This window comes from Stegostoma tigrinum, chromosome 9 (genome assembly GCF_030684315.1).
Source record: "Stegostoma tigrinum isolate sSteTig4 chromosome 9, sSteTig4.hap1, whole genome shotgun sequence".
In the NCBI taxonomy this organism is placed as follows: Eukaryota; Metazoa; Chordata; class Chondrichthyes; order Orectolobiformes; family Stegostomatidae; genus Stegostoma; species Stegostoma tigrinum.
The window spans coordinates 66,077,085-66,095,591 of NC_081362.1; the positions used below are offsets into that span (position 1 = coordinate 66,077,085).

General features: G+C 39.8%; 1 protein-coding gene across 2 annotated transcripts in view; it reads right to left on the minus strand.

Annotated features, from left to right (window-relative positions):
* Positions 1-2,099: 2,099 nt before the first annotated feature.
* Positions 2,100-18,507, minus strand: part of haao (3-hydroxyanthranilate 3,4-dioxygenase) — a 31,846-nt gene continuing 15,438 nt past the window's right edge. For both annotated transcript variants that reach the window (XM_048535962.2, XM_048535963.2), the window contains 8 exons: positions 18,344-18,427; positions 17,114-17,220; positions 15,382-15,471; positions 10,008-10,051; positions 9,572-9,720; positions 9,393-9,458; positions 4,720-4,802; positions 2,100-2,631 (listed from right to left, as the gene is read on the minus strand). In XM_048535962.2, coding sequence (XP_048391919.1) covers positions 2,550-2,631; positions 4,720-4,802; positions 9,393-9,458; positions 9,572-9,720; positions 10,008-10,051; positions 15,382-15,471; positions 17,114-17,220; positions 18,344-18,427 — 705 coding nt within the window. In that variant the 3' untranslated portion in view covers positions 2,100-2,549. The remainder of the gene's footprint in view (positions 2,632-4,719; positions 4,803-9,392; positions 9,459-9,571; positions 9,721-10,007; positions 10,052-15,381; positions 15,472-17,113; positions 17,221-18,343; positions 18,428-18,507) is intronic.

An 18,507-nucleotide genomic window follows, 5' to 3' on the forward strand; every position in this document is an offset into this window, starting at 1 on the left:
GCTGTGATCAAATGGTGAAGCAGACTTAATGGGCTGAACGGCCTAAGTCTGCTCTTTATAACCTGTGCCTCCACTGATAAAAGTAAGTGTCTTGTATGCCTTAACTCCGCCTTCAGGAATCTGTGGACAAATAACCCAAGATCCTTCTGTTCCTCTGAGATTCCTGGTTTCCTGCCATTCATTGAGTACTCCCTTGACCTGTTATGTCTTCCAAAATCCATCAGCTCACACTTATCAGGATTAAATTCAATCTGTCATTGATCAGCACACCTGACCAATCTGTTCATATCCTCCTGGAAGTTAAGATCTTCTTCTGCCCAAGCAATCTGCATGTTATTCACAAACTTGCCACTCTCACCCCACGTTTTCAGCTACATTATTTCTCTATCACAAACAATAAGGGACCCACTGCCAATGCCTGTGGTGGGCTACTGGACATAAGCCTCCAGTCACACAAACAGCCTTGGATCACTATCCTCTGTCTCTTGTCATTAATGTTCAGCGTTATGGGGTTAAGGCAGGAGATCATCATGAATCCAAAATGTAGATATTATTATTTGATAGCTTCCTTTTGCAACGTACCAGTTCAGTTGCTGGGGAAATGGCATCTATTCAATTGTTAAGCAGAGATTGTAGGTGCTTCCAAAAATATTGGCTTCAGGCTTCCCAATGTCACATATGGCCAAGTGAATTGAATATTGTCTTCGAATAAATATTGGGAATTGCCACACAATTTCCTACTGTTTCCAAAATTCCATTATACTTTGCTACTTAAATATTAATAAAACAGACATTTATTTTTATATCTGCTAAAGTGGGGTTAAGGTTCTGATCTTTGTTTTTAAAACATAAATCAGACAGGGAATGCAAAATCAAGAACAGCAAAGCAACTGATGACAGAAAGAGGAAGGGTGCGAGTGATGGGGAACTAGAAGAACTGTGCCATCACTTGGGTAAAGGGAGTATTCTACATACCAAATTCTGAATTCAGACAATTGACAATTCTTCAGAAATGTTTGCTGTAGAGTTCATTTGATACTGAATTTTGGGATAATGTTTCTCACTGTAAACCACCATAAAAATCACAGAATGGAGCAGTTTGTTTATTCAGCAGAAGCGAATGTATTATTTCTTTCTCAAAGCAATTATAAATTTGTATTAATTCTGGTCTGGACAATGCACTTTTAAATAGAAAGCCTGAGTGAAATTGTAAGACAAATTAGTTAATATCTGTGAACTTGCATTTGCTGTGTGAGAGAGAGAGAGAGAGAGAGAGAGAGAGAGAGAGAGAGAGAGAGAGAGAATGAATATTTATGAAAAACATTGAGCAAGCTGACTGTCAATGGGCTGACTCAATGAAATCATTTTGGTGGCAAATAAAAGTTGTGTTTAAGTTTGTTTAGCTGACTCCCTTAACCAAGGTCAGAAAGAAATACAACATTGAATAGCTATTAAAATAAAGTAAAGAATCAAAAGGACTAAAAGTCAATAGATTATTTTAAGGGAAAGGAGCAGTTAATTGGAAAAATGTATCATATGATACCAAAAAGATAAAATTGATTAGTTGTTATTGCAATGCTGTTTTGGGACATTGTTGTGCACAAATTGGCTACCACATTTGCTTACCTATCAGCAGTGACTATAATTCAAATAACTGAAGTACTTTGGGGCAGTCTACAGGTATGAAAGCTGCTAAGTATTTTCTTTCCATACTAGAAAGCATACATCTGTGACCATTATATATAGAACATTATTGCCATTATGTTTGGTATTGCATTTCCATGAAAACCTTGGTGCATTCTAAATTCTTATGCCCACATTTAAAATGGAAATTGTCTCTTTAAACAGCATACTGTAATTATAGTTTCCCAGTAGCAGTGATACTGAACTGCCTCAGCTTTGTGCCACCTAATTTCTTACTGTTTCCCAAATTCCATTATGCTTTACTACTTAAATATTAATACAATAGAAATAAATGCATTGTAAAAACTAATATAAAAATTATAGGTATGTGTACTTTATATCTCCTCTGCATTCCAAACTTGCTTCAGGTCAATCCTACACTTGGGTTTGAATTACTGCTTGCAAGGAGGATCAGGCATTGTACAAATAATATTTTTATTGAAGTTATGCTCCACAATCTGTTGAATTTCCTTGCATTGTTGATACATAATGCAAACCACACTGATTAATTACTAACTATTGCATTATTACATTAAAAAAACAATAATTGCCAGACTTTGTTGATCAAGTTCAGATCAGTTTCCAGTGCAAATCAAATGTCTCAGAGATACAGCAGCTCATTCTTCAGATTCAACTCATATAATGACCAATGGAAGGCCTTTTTTTAAAAAAAACAAAACCCTCTCCTATGTGCCTGTATTTAGAACATCTGAAGATTTTCATCCTTTTAACCTACGATTCACTCCTTTCCCAAAATTTAAAAAAATGCAATCACAATAAATGAGAGGATTCACTTAAAATTATTCCAATGATTACATGTGCAATGAAATGAAACAGGTAAAGAAAATGTTGTGCCTGCAGAACTGTTATTTAACATAGGATTTCTTCCGTGCCTGGTCCTGTATGACACAAAGTGCCACAGTTTCTTCAGCTCTTTTCCATATATACCTTGTACAAAAAAAAATAGAAAGGTTGGATGAAATCAACATGCATTCTTTACTTCAGTGCTGATAATATAGCTGGCTGCTTTTTATTTCTGGGACATGGAAAGCAGGAATTTGCAGGAGTTGAATGATCTCAAAGAACAACGAGCATAGCAACAGGTCCTTTGGCCCACCAAACCTGCAACAACACAAGATGACTCTCTAGACTAAAAAGATTTGGCTTCTACACAGTCTGTATCCCTCTATTCTCTGCCTATTCATGTGTCTGTCAAAATGCCTCACAAACTTTGCCATTGTATCTGTTTCTATCATCTCCTCTGGCAGTGCATTCCAGGCACTTAACACCCTCTCTGCATTGGGGGAAAAAGACTCCAACTATTCATTCTATCCATGCCTCTCAATTTTGGAAACCTCTATCAGGTTACCCCTCAGCTTTAGGGGCTCAAGCTACTACCCTCCAAACCACGCAACACCCTGGTAAACCATTTCTGTACTCTCTTCAAAGCCTCCACATCCTTCTGGTAATGTAGCAACTAGAACTGTATGCAATATTCCAAATGTGGCTTACTTAAAGTTTTATACAGCTATCGCAGTCAAAATGCATTCTTGTCATGACTAAAATAGAATCTTGGGCGAGATAGTGGGTGAGAAAAATAACTGGGCAGGGTTTTCACTTCTGATCATTATTCACTGACCCAGCAGCAAAGTGGGATATTTAGACAAGAATAGAATTGGCTCCAGCAGGCCCCAACTACTTACTCATATTCAGTGTCCCATGGGAAAGATAATAAGAGAGGGACTGATGACTGCAGGCTCATGTGGAAAGGAGGGGAAGAAAAAACTGAGGTGGTGGTGGTTATGGAAATGGTTTGATTGGGATCCATATAAACGCGGAGTAAGAGGAGCTGGTGTTTGGTAGTAATGTCACTGGACTCATTGTCCCGATCTCCAGAATAATGATTAGGGTACATAGCTCCTATGACAGATAGAGGAAATCTGTATTTGATGAAATGCTGGAATACAGATCTAGATCTTGGTGTAAGAATGTACATTGCTCATCAACACCTCTTAGGGAAGGAGAAATTTGCCATCCCAACCAGGTCAGTCTTACAATATGAATCCAGATCCATAGTGAATGTCAATAAATATTTGCCTAGCTAGAGATACCCACATCCTAATGAATAAGTAAAACAGATAGCTTAAATGTTAAAAAAAAAGGGTTCTTCTGAGGTCTCTCATATCTGTCTTAACTTTCAGTTAAAAGCCAGAAAATTCTCATTTCTGTCTGTGGGAGCACTGATTGGAATCTTCCTATATTCTGAACTAAGTTCGAAATCAGGAGAGTTTGGACAAGAAAAAGCTAAGGCCTTTCAAGATGGGGGAGCCTGTCAGATCTTGTCACAATCAGGCAGCTGATTGGTTGTGTGGGCTTGAGGAATCGGGACCCGGAACATGCAGATTTTGGTTGCCAAGAGCTGCTTGCCAATTTGTGGCCAGCAGCTCCATGTTTCCCAAATCACACTCGCAGAATGGAGGATAACCCACAGGAAAAGTAACTTGTTTTTGACAGGGATGGAGAGTGATTCCGGGGTTTGGGGTCAAGAAAAGAAGGGGATGAGGGTTTTAGAAAATTAGGACACATCTGACCGAGTATCACTAAACATGCCCTTTCCAAAGTTCTGTCCCTCCATTGTGTGAGCATATTGAAGAACACCCTCACCAGCTCTTCACATAGATTTAGCTTAGCTGATGGGTGAACCAATCTCATCCACCTGGAGCTGAAATAATTGCAGCACAGGCAGATGAGGCCCCTCAAATGGTTAATAACTGGCTCCTTAAGAGTTTCAACTGATTATAGGTGAGCTTGTGTCTTAATATCCAGAATGTAATTTCATAAGGTGCCACCACCACCACCACTATAAACGCCTCATTAATTTCACTTTCTGCTTCCATGATCGATTGTTTTTGTAGCAGGAGGTGCAGGAATAAAGGAACCAATAGCATGGTTAAACTGAGGGGTCTGTTACCTCCAGTATGTGGTACTGTGAATCTAATAATGTTAGAGTCTCAATGTCTTCACATAAATACTTACTCCGTCTTTAATGGGATGAGCAGGCTATCTCCAGCAGTCAGGTTCGTAGTTTGACCATCAATCACCACCACAGATTTACCCTCCTGAAAAAGGGAATACATGGAAAAGCCGTCTTTACATAGAAATCATGATTATGTTTGGTTGTGATCTGCCTTATATACCTTCAAAATACCGAGATGGCATATACTGTCAAGGCCTATGAGCAGTTGTGAACGTGACAGATTCTGGTCTCTGAATTCAGTCTCCATTGAAACAAAATAAGTCAACTGTGTACAAAATATGTTCCAGCGTTCGGGAAAGACATGGAAACATTCCATCTCAGTCAAGTAGAGGAGTTGCTTAAAACACAAGCTACTTGAAAGTTCATGTGACTGCAAAATAGCAAGAGTGCCCTCAGGTGGTCAAATTGAGACTTACAGTCCATGGTAATCATATTTTAGCGAATGTTGCAGTATGCCAGCAGGATTCAAAGGCACATACCGTGGCTCAAGTAAATATATCCTAATATCACAATTTTTTTTTCCCATTTATTTACATTCCCTAGCACCATGAATTGGCAAAGTGACAACTATCGCCATGTCACTTTTTTTTTGTCCCGACTTGGTTGCATCTTCACCTCCTTCAAGCTCTCATTGTTTCACCTACACTTCTTTAAAATCTTTATTGTTCACTACTCACAAACCTCAGACCCTTTCACCTCTGCATTGAATGAGTCTTCAAGAATCTCAGTCTCCATCTCATCCCAACTTTCCTAACACAACCAGCCCAGCTCGTCCCCTTCCCCCACTGCATCCCAAAACCAGCCCAACCTGTCTCTGCCTCCCTAACCTGTTCTTCCTCTCACCCATCCCTTCCTCCCACCCCAAGCCGCACCCCCATCTACCTACTAACCTCATCCCACCTCCTTGACCTGTCCGTCTTCCCTGGACTGACCTATCCCCTCCCCACCTATACTGTCCTCTCCATCTATCTTCTTTTCTCTCCATCTTCGGTCCGCCTCCCCCTCTCTCCCTATTTATTCCAGTTCCCTCTCCCCATCCCCTCCTCCGAAGAAGGGTCTAGGCCCGAAACGTCAGCTTTTGTGCTCCTGAGATGCTGCTTGGCCTGCTGTGTTCATCCAGCTTCACACTTTGTTATCTCGGATTCTCCAGCATCTGCAGTTCCCATTATCTCTTTCCTACTGTCCTCCTGTGTTCCTTTAAACATGAACTCCAAATAAATTCCCCTTCCTAACATCATAGCTACACCCTCAATCACAACATTTGTCTTAGCCTCTCTTGTCCATGCATTTTGTTCAGTGATAGGGATACCTTTACTGACTTCTTTGCATTCCTCACCACCCACAACGTGAACACAGTAGTTAATTAAAATCTCCATCCCTACTGTTGCTACAGAACAAATGGTGTGATATGCATTGGATCAGATTTAGACTATTTGGGTGTGACTTAATATTCTAAAGTCACAAACTTAACATGAAGTAAATGTAGTTAAACACACCACAGAATATAACAGTGAATATGGTGAACAGATTTCATGGATTTCTTAGCAATTCAACTACTCCCACCCCTACACCTTCTGAGATAAACAACACTGTGGGTTGGCGAGAGATACTAAGAACTGCAGATGCTGGAGTCAGAGATAATCGTGTGGAGCTCATGAAAAAGAGCAGGCCAGGCAGCATCAGAGGAGCAGGAAAGTTGATGTTTCGGGTCAGGATCCTTCTTCAGAAATGTGGCAGCAGTGGGGAGGGAAGGGAGCTCAGAAATAAATGGCGGAGGGGTGGGGATTGGTCAGTGGGATGGGTTGGGCAGATAGGTAGGAAAGAAGATAGGCAGGTTGTGCAATTGTCATCAAAACTTCACAAGAGACTGAGATGCTCCACTATCAATGACCTGGCCTTGATATTCCTTCAATAGCCATTATATCCATGGACTATCTGATTGGCTGTTTATGTTCTGGTGTTCCATCTTTCTTTCATGGGATTATATGCCCCTGGACAATTGGAAACTGCACTCCAACATTTCCTCGCAGCACAACTCCAGTTTTTCATAAGCAGTGAGCTCCACTAGGCTGGTACGATCTCTGGATTTTCTTGACCTCTAGTTTTGCTCAGTTGCACAAAACAAATACTACTTGTGAGATTTCAACTCCCGCTTTCTGCTGTACTGAACTAATTATGGATTGGTTTCTTTTCAGCACTTCAAAGCTCATAGAACTTCTCTGGGCCCTCACTACAGAGGTTTCAACTGCTTTATAACTTCTATGAACACAATTACACTGAGCCCATGAAGTTCAGTTGACTAAATATTGAGTGCAGGCTAGCGTTTCAGAGCTTCTGGGACTCCCCTAAAGGTCTCGCAACACATGTACTGAATTCCTTTAGGTCTTCCTGACTCAGCATTTCACAGAGCCATTGTAGTTCAACTGCTTTAGCAGTCTTGCCTAAAATGGATATAGCCAAAGTACTATGGATGCTGGAAATTTGAAATAAAACCAGAAACAAATGGAGAAACTCATCTGCAGAGAGAGAGAAACAGAGGTAATGTTTCAAGCCTGATAATGACATCTAACACGGAATCTTCTTTTCCATCACCCACCACACCATCTTTTTGTCTCACTGCCTGTCAACTTTGAACTCTTCTTCAGTGAGTCACAAACTGTCCTGAGTCACCTACGGAAAGCCATACAATAGATCCTGGCACTGTTGCTGGGCAGAACTGAAATGTAACTAATACTTTGGAAGTCAAATGTAGCATTTTTTAAAAAAGGTGTGTATCGCTGAAGGTACAATGTTCACTGAATGCTGGCTCCTGCAGCATAAATCAATACAGCAGAATAAAATGAATTCATCACAACACTGAGCCACATATTGTAGATCGTTAGTGTAAAGTCCAGTGAGAGGCAAAACAGAAGGAGAGCATCTCTATTCAATTTGCTGGCTTGCCTGGCTAAGGACGCTCCAGACATTAACAACTGATCACAAGATCTAATTGCCTTTCAGATGACTTTGTAGAAAAAACTGGATTAGTTTATTTGGGATGTTTTAAATTAGACATGTGCAATGAGTAATTTAAGAAAAAACTGCTCTCAAAATAATGAATGAACAATTCAGAATGATTGAAAAATTAATAATGTGGTGTGAAAAATTGACTGGAAGTGTGGAAGGAAAAAAACCATGCCAAAGTGCCTGGGATTTCTTTTTTGCCTTGAGGACTTTTTGAATAAAAGCCCCAGGGAAGAAACTTGGCAGGTTGCGCCAGGTATTCATGTAAACATCTAAAGCTCCTACTGAAGATTTGACACGAAATGTGCAACGTAGTACACAAAACACTACCAGATGAAAATTGCGTTCAAAGTATTGGGCAGAAACACACCGGAGGCTGGCATATCTCATTTCCCATTCTTCCGTAAGTAAACATGCAGGAAAATGGTATGTTAGCTTTCATGGCGAGAGCGTGTGTGAATGGAAGCAGCAATTGAACAGGACATTGGTGAGACCAAACCTGAGTGTTGTGTGCAGCTTTGGTTTGCTTCTCAGAGGAAGGATTTTTTGGCTCTGAAGGGTGCGCAATGAAGGTTACAGGGTTGATTGCTGCTGGGGCAGGACTGATGTATGAAGAGAGGTTGGATTGGATAGGGCTATATTTACTGGAGTTTAGAATAATTGAGGGCGGGGTGATTTTCATAGAATCCTATATTGTCCTGACAGGACAATTGCAGGAATGATGTTCCCGATAACTGCAGGGTCTAGAACGAAGGGTCACAGTCTAAGGTTACAGGTTGGCCATTTAGGACATAGATGAGAACATATTTGCTCAGAGAGTGGTGACTTTTGGAATTCTGCAAGAGGTGGCTTAGTGGTTAGCATGCTGCCTCACAGCTGCTGGGATAGGAGTTTGATTCCAGCCTCAGGTGGCTGTCAGTGGCATTTGTGGATTCTCCCAATGTTTGTGTAGGTTTTCTCCCACAGTCCAAAGATATGCAGGTTAATTGGATTGGCCATGATAAGTTGCCCACAGTATCCAGGGATGTGTAGACTTGGTGGATTAGCCAGGAGAAATGCAGCGATAAGGTGGGGGGAGGTGGGGCTGGGTGGTCTGCACTTTGGAGGGTTGGTGTAGATTCAATGGGCCAAATGGCCTGCTTCCACTCTGCAGGGATTCTATGATTTGAGGCAGAAATATTTAATATTTTCAAGAAGGAGATACATATAGCTCTCTGGGCTAAAGGGATCGTAGGGTATGGAGTGAAAGTAAGAACAGGGTACTGAACAAGATGATGATCCAAATATTGAATGGCAGTCTCAAAAAGGCTGAATGACCTATTGCTGTTCCTATTTTCCATGTTTTTGTGCTTTTTGATATGTTTTTTCTCTATGCTTGTGTTCTGCCTGTACAGCTGACGAACACCTTAGCTGTAGCTTTAGAAAGTCATGGCCTTATGTGACAGTGATTTCCCTCAGTGTGGACTATATGATGCCAGCCATTTGCAAACTGTTTACACCATTGGCACCTAGACAAAGATACATCTTTAGGCTGCAGTAGCTCTGCCTGTGAACTATGAGGCAAAACTGAACTTCACTTTGAAAGCATATGGAAGAACTGAAAGCTAGATTTGATTCATGCTTAATAATGTCAGCAAGATATTATGGGATGAATATTAAAGCTTCTCACCAGCTGCCATATCCAAGTGTCTGCACTCTGCTTTTCCTCACTCTCTCCAGTTCCATAAACCACCGTCTGTCAGAACCACACAAACAGACACTTCATAATTAAGAGGCACGTGATGAAAATGTGAATTATTACAACCAAGCTCAATAAACGTTTTAACGGAATTAGAGTCTTTCTTTCACCTTGGTCTCAAATTGATCACCAAACATATCAACAACTCGGTTTTCTTTAATATCCTTACTGTGCTGACAGAGCCAATCTTGAAGTGAAAATGGCTTCATAACTGTGCTAATCGTATTTAGACAAAGTGGAATTTCTTTCTGTAATTTGTCTGTGAATAAAGCACAATACAAAAATCACAGTTAATATTGATCATCTTTGTCAGCCAAGCAACAGTTAAATATCGCTTAACTATAACATTGTAACAGAGGTTTATTCCAAATCTTGACACACAAGCACTCTAGTGATGCTGTTATGTGCAAAGCCTAGGGAGTCTGTTGTGTTCTCCAAGCACAAATCTTATGCTAGCTGTTAACTTGCATGAAAAAGAGTTCAGATAAAAACCACACTTATTAAAGTCAAATGTTATCAATAGCACAGACTTCAATTATTCTGTACCTGGATTTGGTTTCCCAGTTCTATATTCTTCAGAGTTGAAAAATCTGTAAGATAAAGGAAATAATTCAACTGATTTCAGCAGTACATACTCTGTTTGATGAAAAGTGGCCAGAAACATTCAACATTATTCTACTAAATGAAAAAAGATGAGGGCAAAGGAGGACCATGTGGTACACTAACACTGACAAAACTACTGTTGCACCAGATGGGCTTTCCCCAGTGAAAACTGTTCTTCAACATTATTTAAAATTCTAAAGGTAAAGAAGCAACTCCACATGGAGCTATCTTAACAATTGCAGTGGAGATAAAACTTAAATAGAGGCTATTATTGGAAAAAGGAAAAGAGAGGCAACACTGAACACAGGTTCCTCAGAGAGCAAAGCTGGGCAAATAATAAGGAGCAGCCAGGAAAAGGTAGAGGGTTTGCACAAATATTTTGCATCAGTCTTCACTGAAAAGGATGTTAATATCATTACTAAAAAAAACCAAGAAATTAAGAGGCTAAAGAGAGTAGGAAAGAAATAAAGTAACTATCGCTAAAGAAAAATTAAAGAGAAACTAAAAGGTTGATAATTTCCCTGGATTTGTTGAGTTGCATCTTAGGATTTTAAAGGAACTAGCTAAAGAGATAATGGATGCACTGGTAGTAATTTTCCAAGAATCCTTAGATTCCTGAAAAGAATAAAAAAAGATTGAAAAACTGCGAATATAGCAAAAAGGTAACTACAGGCCAATTAGTTTAACATGTCATTGGGAAATGGAACAGTCTATCGTAAAGAATGTAATAGCAAAGCATTTAGAAACACATAATATAATCATGCAGAGTTAATATGAAAAAGAAATTATGCTGGGCAAATTTTATGGTTTTTTGAGTTGGTAACAAGCAGGGCAGATGAAGGATACCATGAGATGTAATTTATTTGGATTTCAAAAAAACATTTGGTAAAGTACCAAAGGTTACTGAAGGTTAGGTAATAAAGGTAAAAGCCTATGCTGCAGGGGTTAAAATAAAGCTATGTCTCTGTTATGGATTAGGCCAAACCCCTTCAAAGTATTCAAAAGATAGTCTATACCCTAACATTTTCTTAGTTTAAAGGTAAATGTAAAGTGTTGTGTTCCAGATGCAATTTGATTGGTCAAACAATTGGATTAAATGCAAAACATACTTTTTTCATCCACTGTATTTAAATTCTAAGAAATGAAAGAAGGAATTGGAATAACTCAACACTACTGGAAAACTTTACAGAATAATAGATGAAGTATTACTAACTAACTGTTCCAACATAGTAACAGGCCATAAGCATACCCTGGGCAAAAGGCAAATTCAGGAAGCAGATAGTCTCACATGCAACTCCTGTAACAGGCAGCAAACCCCATGCTTATGGCTATAACTGTGAAAGAGAAAAGAAATAGCTTTCACTTCTTCAAGATACCAGCAACAACTGCTGAAAGCTAAACTAAAAACCCTGGTTTTGTGGGTGGGAGCTTGACGACACCCTGCTTCTCTTGTTCCAACTTTTTAAAAACAATTTAAGTGTTCAGAGGTTGTCTATCTTCACATAGATTGCTCGGTACCTCTGCTTTAGAACTTCTCTTGAAAAGAAACAGGACAAAATAGCCTCTTAAATCCATGGCATTGTCACTTCCCAGAGGACCGTATAGCTGCTCTCTCAATAAACTAACTACCAAACGTCTCTGTCTAATCAGAGGGTTATCACACCTCAGGTTGATAAGGTTGTATACTAACATGGCTTGAGAATTGGCAAACTAATAGGAGATAATGATTTGGGATAACAGAAGCATTTCCAGGATGGCAACCTGTAAATAGTGAAGTGCTACAGGGATCATTGCTGGGGCCACAAATGTTTACAATATATGTTAATGATTAGGATGATGGAAATGAATGTACTTTTGCATAATAATGTATTATTATACAAAAATAGATGAGTAAGCGACAGAATGAGCTGGTTCGGTCTAAAGAAATGATGGTGTTTCAACAGATATCTGCCTAGTAGTGAACCATTCCAAGAATGGCATGTGGTAAATGGAGCAGAAATCAGTGAGTGATGCCATAGGAGTGTGTTAAGTAACTAATGAGGTGACTTTGGTAAAATAGGGCAAGAGAACTCACTGGACCCCAAAATGAAACCCCAGCCCCCACTAAAATCGTAGCCAAAGAAACACAAGAATTAACCCAATACAAGAGTTTCACCCTGAAGCACAAAGCTATTTAAAAAGGACGTTGTGTATTTATTTTGCTGTTAATGGTACACTTCAGCACCATCTAACTTGCAAATTGAAAGACATCCTTATTTTTGAAAGGTTTTTATTAACTAGAATTGCATTTTTGATTACCGGAAAACAGTTACACAACTGTTCTGCAATTGATTTGAACTTGCGGTTCAGATGTAGTCACAGGACCAAATTTAAGCAAATTATATTATGGATGTATGATCTTATCAATTCCCCAGTATTTGACAGAAACAAAAAAATTGTGAAAGCATTTCTCATGAGTCAGAATTATTACAACAGCTATTGGGATAGTGAAATCCTGCTTGAGAAACATTACTCTGAACTCCCAGGCTGTTATGTGATATTTGTGCATTTTGGGTGTGTTAATGCTATAGCTGTAGTGTCAGTGTGAAGCTGTTGTCCTTCACACTGACAGTCCCAGTAGACTGTAACTGCAACCCAAATCCAGTGTTACTACAAAACTCAACAAGAGAACAAAGTAGCCATTTTCTACATATATGAAATCTAACACTCTGCTCTGGAGTGGGTTTGGGCCAGAACACATGATTTAGTCTCCTTCGTACTGGTGCCAATCTAAAATAGCCTTGCACTAATGCTAAAATTATTGTACAAGTGTAAGAGTTTTGTGGCTTGCTAAAAAGATTTCTGCAAGTTGATTCATAGATTTTGTATGATGCCAAAAAGGTCCGAATTCATTGCCCATTCCTATTTTCCCTTTGAACGTGGGCTTGAGTCACCTTTTTGAAACATTGATGATGCCTGTGTCGAACAAGTGGGTAGGCAATTTCAGGGTATAAATTCAGTGATGCCCAGGGAACAGTGATATTTTCCAAATTTTAGGATGATGTGCCACTTTGTGCTTCCATTCACCACTATCTGCTCTTGCCTTTCTAGATGATAGAGATTGACAGTTTGTAAGGTGCTCTCAATAATTCCTTGGTAGATTTCTGCATTGGATCTTATGTTGATGGTGAAAGAATGAATGAAGAAAGTGGCAGATATAGTGTTGACCAAGCAGGAATCTTTGCTGTGTGCACGTTGAACTTGGAGTTTTTCAGCACAGAAACAGACCCCTTGGACCAACTCATTGGCACTCACCAAATATCCTAATCTGACCCAGTCCCATTTGCCAGCATTGGCCTATTGCCTTCTGAACCCTTCCTATTCATATACCCATCTGGATGCCTTTCAAATATTGTAATTGTACCAGCCTCCACCACGTCCTCTGGCAGCTCATTCCATACATGCACTGCCCTCTGTGTGATAAAATTACTCTCAGATTCTTTTTAAATCTTTCCCCTCACCTTAAACTTAAGCCTTCAAGTTTTGGACTCACCACCCGAGGAAAAAGACCTTAGTTATTTACCCGACCCATACCCCTCAATTTTATAAACCTCTACACAGTCACCCATCGGCATCAGATGCTCCAGGGGAAAAAAAATCCCCAGCCTATTTAGCCTCCCCATGTAACTGAAACATTCTAGTCCCAGCTACATCCTTGTAAATCTTTTCTGTACCCTCTCAAGTTGTAACAACATCCTTCCTATTGAAGGGAGATCAGAATTTTACATGGTATTCTAAAAGTGGCCTCACCTCACCAATGTCCTGCACAGCCACACCATGATGTCCCAGCTCCTATACTCAATGTTCTGACCAATGAAGGCAAGGGTGCCAAACACCTTCTCCAACACCCTGACTACCTACAACTCCATTTTCAAGGAACTATGCACCTGCACCCAGAGGTCTCTTTGTTTGGCAACACCTCCTAGGACCCTACAACTAATTGTACAAGTCCTGCTCTGTTTTGCCTTACTAAAATGCAACACCTCACGTTTATCTAAATTAAACCTCATCTGCCACACCTCAGCCCTTGACCTTTTTGCTCAAGGTCCCATGTACTCTGAGATAATCTTCGTTACTGTCCACTACACCACCTGTTTTGGAGTCTTCAGCAAATTTACTAACCATTCCTCCTATATTCACATCCAAATCATTTATATAAATGACAAAAATCAGTAGACTGAGCACCAACCCTGGTACAACGCTGGTCACAGGTCTCCAGTCAGAAAAACAACACTCTACCACCACCCACTGTCTCCTACCTTTAAGCCAATTCTGTATCCAAACTGGCTATCTCCCCCAGTCGACCATGGGAAATCTTGTCAAACGCTTTGAAGTCCACATAGACAACATCTGCCACTCTGCCTTCATCAATATTCTTGGTCACCTCTTCAAAAAAAAAACACTCAATCAAGTTAGTGAGATGCGATTACCCATGAACATAGCAGGTTGACTGTCCTTAAGCAGTCCTTTGCCTTGCTGTTCCATTCAGAAGCAAGAGCAGCTCTCAAAGCCACGATCCTCTCCTGTTCACCACTGTCTTTTCTTGAGTGTTACTGAGCAGGACCCCTTCAAACATGCCGAGATTATTCTATATCACACCTTGCAGATTTTGGACAGACCATGTGACAGGAGAGGAGTGACTTGCTGCAGAATTCCCAACAACTCCATTCAGAAGCAGAACCTTATGATATTTGCCCTCAATGTCTAAGCTGATAAACTGTATGAAGCACTAGATAGCACATAGAATCTCTACGAAGTGCAAACAGGCCATTTAGCCCATCAGAGAAAACCTATGCAGACACAGGGAGAATGTACAACTCCACACAGACAGCCTCCTGAAGCAAGGCTGGAATCAAGCCCCCAGTCTCTGGCACTGTGAGGCAGCAGTGCTAGCCACTGAGCCACCACACCGCCATCTAAATTTACCTTGTTCTGGAAACTTTAATCACCTCATCCCTCCCCCTCTCTCCATCTTAAATTATTTTAAAGTCCTTGTGGCTACCTTATGTGGTTTTCCTATTTGTGTTAGTGGAAATGCACTCCACTGAGAAGTCAATGCCGTCAGAAAGGGGGTGAGTGAATAAAGTTACATGTGAAGTGTCCTACAGAAGAAGGGGGGGCGGGGGCAAGAAAACATTTGTTATTGTGTTCATGTTCTTGTGCACATTCAGCATTATGATACCTGAACTTTGGTTCACAAAACGCACAACAAAAATCATGCTGTAAATGACAACTGAATGCTCTTCAAACTGTTGCAAAATTATCAAAGAATACATACTCCTTTATGATGGGAGCAAGCTGGGTGCCCAGGTCCTCACAGTAGAACCATCTTTCAAACAGCACATCAGTGGAATTGTCAACATAGTATCTGTCAAAAGAAATCTAAGCATTAATCTCAGCATTGCATCTTTTAGTGAAATATCATAGCCATTCAGACAAGATTGGGTTTTTATTTTGCATTTCTGAGAGGAACAATCTTAAAAGTATACTGCCAACTTCAGTAGAATATATAGTTATGCTCAAGTTTCCAGATAAACCTGCTTTGAAATTTTAGGAACACAATTGAGCCAGCAAACCCGAGACATGAGGAGTAAATCATTTCTGCTGCAGTATGAATTATTGAAACATTTTCTTCTACAATAAATAGAACAAATTATTTCATTACCAAACACCAATAAACGAAGGTTTCCTCAATGTACTGGATATTGTGAAACTATAAACTTATTTATAAGGAGTGATTTATGATTTCAGCAATGACATCATGATTATTGTTCCAAGGATATTATTTTGTGAATGTATATTCCTAATCTACATTAGTTAGATTTCACAAAGAAAAATCGTACAGACCAGATTTCCTCCTTAGCAAAATGCTGGATTAGACACTCTCACTAACCCTATTATAATGTAGTTTTCTAATTAGCCATTTGAAGGTCTGCCAATTGCACTCAGATTTTCTATTGAGTTTTGGCAGCATTCTTGGTCTCCCTGGATAACTTCTGCTCTGTAAAAAAACAAAAGAAATGCAGATGCTGTAAATCAGAAATAAAAACAACAGTTGCTGGAAAAGCTCAGCAGGTCTGACAGCATCTGTGAAGAGAAATCAGAGATAATGTTTCAGCTCTGGTGACCCTCACTGGACCCAAACCATTAACTCTGATTTCTTTTCACAGATGCTGCCAGGCCTGCTGAGCCTTCTCAGCAACTTCTTTTTTGACTTTGACTCCGTGTGTTCTTTCCCCTTAGGGGGACAACCCCTTTCCTGATTTCTTCAGCTTCCAGCTTTCTTTAGTCTATCTTTCCAATCTTTAATCTCTTTGATCTTTTTACCAAGACCTTCTGCAATGGTTTGCTTGGTATCCTCAGTTCTTATACTATGAAGGACTGTAATGTATTACTTTTAACATTATTTTTCTACTAAATACAAAGAAAGACAGAAATGGTTAACTTTTAACTTTGTTTCTTTATTTTTCTATTTTGTACCTAAGATTTTGTCCACGAGTACCTTTGTACCTAAAATGGCGCCGGGAATGGTGACATTGTACAGTTTTCACCACAATCCTGTGCTTCAGTACATAGGATAATAAAATGTATTTTTAATTCTAATTATTTCCTTATCAATGCTAATCTATCTCCTGTGAACCACTACACTACTTATTCAACTACATCCCATCTCAACTGTGCCACTGTAGCTATTGACAGTGGGTGGAACTGAGGTTCTGCAGTACAAGGGGTTTTATAAGCCAGAGGTGTAACAGTATAGCTTATAGTAATACATCGGTTATACTACTGAATTTCTAATTCAAGTTAGCTGCTGTGAGAATACACAAAACATCAGTTCCAACCCCGTACAGCAAATGAGAAATTGAAATTAGTTTTAAAAATTGGCAATTAATGGGTTGCCAGTAAAAGCATTCATAATCTGGCTGGACTTCATAGTGGTTCACTCTTTAATAATATTCCATTAGTTTTTCTTCAACTAGAGGATCCATGAATTTTGAATCTTACTTTACCTGAGTCCATCTAACTCTGTCTTCAGCCTTGTCCTTTCAAAGACCAGCCCCATCGTGTTTGCCTGTCGCTGAGGGGAATGAGGTATTCGAGCTGGTAGCAAAAACATCTGGGGTTGGGGTGGGAAAGGAAAATAATGATTGTCTCAGTTGGCTGGTTTGCAATGCAGAGTGATGCCAACAGTGTTGGTTCAATTCCTACACTGGCTGAGGTTTCCATCAAAGACTCTCCTTCTCCATCTTTGCCTTCAGCTGTGGTGACAGTCAGATTAAATTCTTTCCTGACTGATGAGTCAGCAGCCTTATGGTCTGGTAAGACTATGACAATTTTACCTTTAGTTCTCAGTTGCATCCTTCTGTTTCCATTTCTAAACGTACTTTCAATGATGTTCGTTCTCATCACCAGAATTAAAACATTACTAGTGGCAGAGGAGAGACCACCTCTTCGATACTTTCAGCCTGTCTATCAGTGCTTCAGTAATTGCCATTCCTTAAATATTCATCATTTCAACTGAGAAATGTTATTTCATCTACAGGACTTCAATCTGAGCTTTCATTCACAGGTACAAAGAATTCTCCATTCCATCAGAGATAATGGGAACTGCAGATGCTGGAGGATCCGAGATAACAAAGTGTGGAGCTGCATGAACACAGCAGGCCAAGCAGCATCCGAGGAGCACAAAAGCTGAATTTTCTGATGAAGGGTCCGGGCCCGAAATGTCAGCTTTTGTGCTCCTAAGATGCTGTTTGGCCTGGCTCCTAAGATGCTGTTTGGCCTGCTGTGTTCATCCAGCTCCACACTTTGTTATCTCCATTCCATCACTTCTCCTGGAAGGACCCCCTAAAAAAGCCACCTCTTTGACAAAGCTTTACTTTCTCCCCCTCCCCCCCCACCAATGCTTCAAGCTTTTCTCATCATGTAGATTATTTCTTTATTATTTGATAAGGCCACTCAGGAATTGTTCAAGTATTGGAAAGTAGATTGCAATTCTTTCTGTTTTTATTGGAAAGTAGAGGTTGTTTGTTAGGACTGTCCTTTTGCAGGGTAGTGGAAGGAGTGCATGTTTCCTCAGGAACTGTTTTACTTCCCAAATAGTACTAACACTGAATATTTTCCCGATCTATCTTAACTCAGATTCATCCCATTGGATTGGACAATAATTATTGGACTTCTCTAACAAATGTAAAAAGGAATGTTTTAAAACAGAAAAATTCAAAAGAAACTCCACTTACCTCTCCTTCTCGAATGTGCACATCTTTATGTTTTCCTTTCTCTATGATCTTCAGGCACATGTCACCCTGGCACTGGTAAAACAACTAAAGAAAAAGTAATTGAAACACATACCTGATCAGTACAACAAATATCTATTTTGCTTCACAAAAGGCTATGGTAAAAC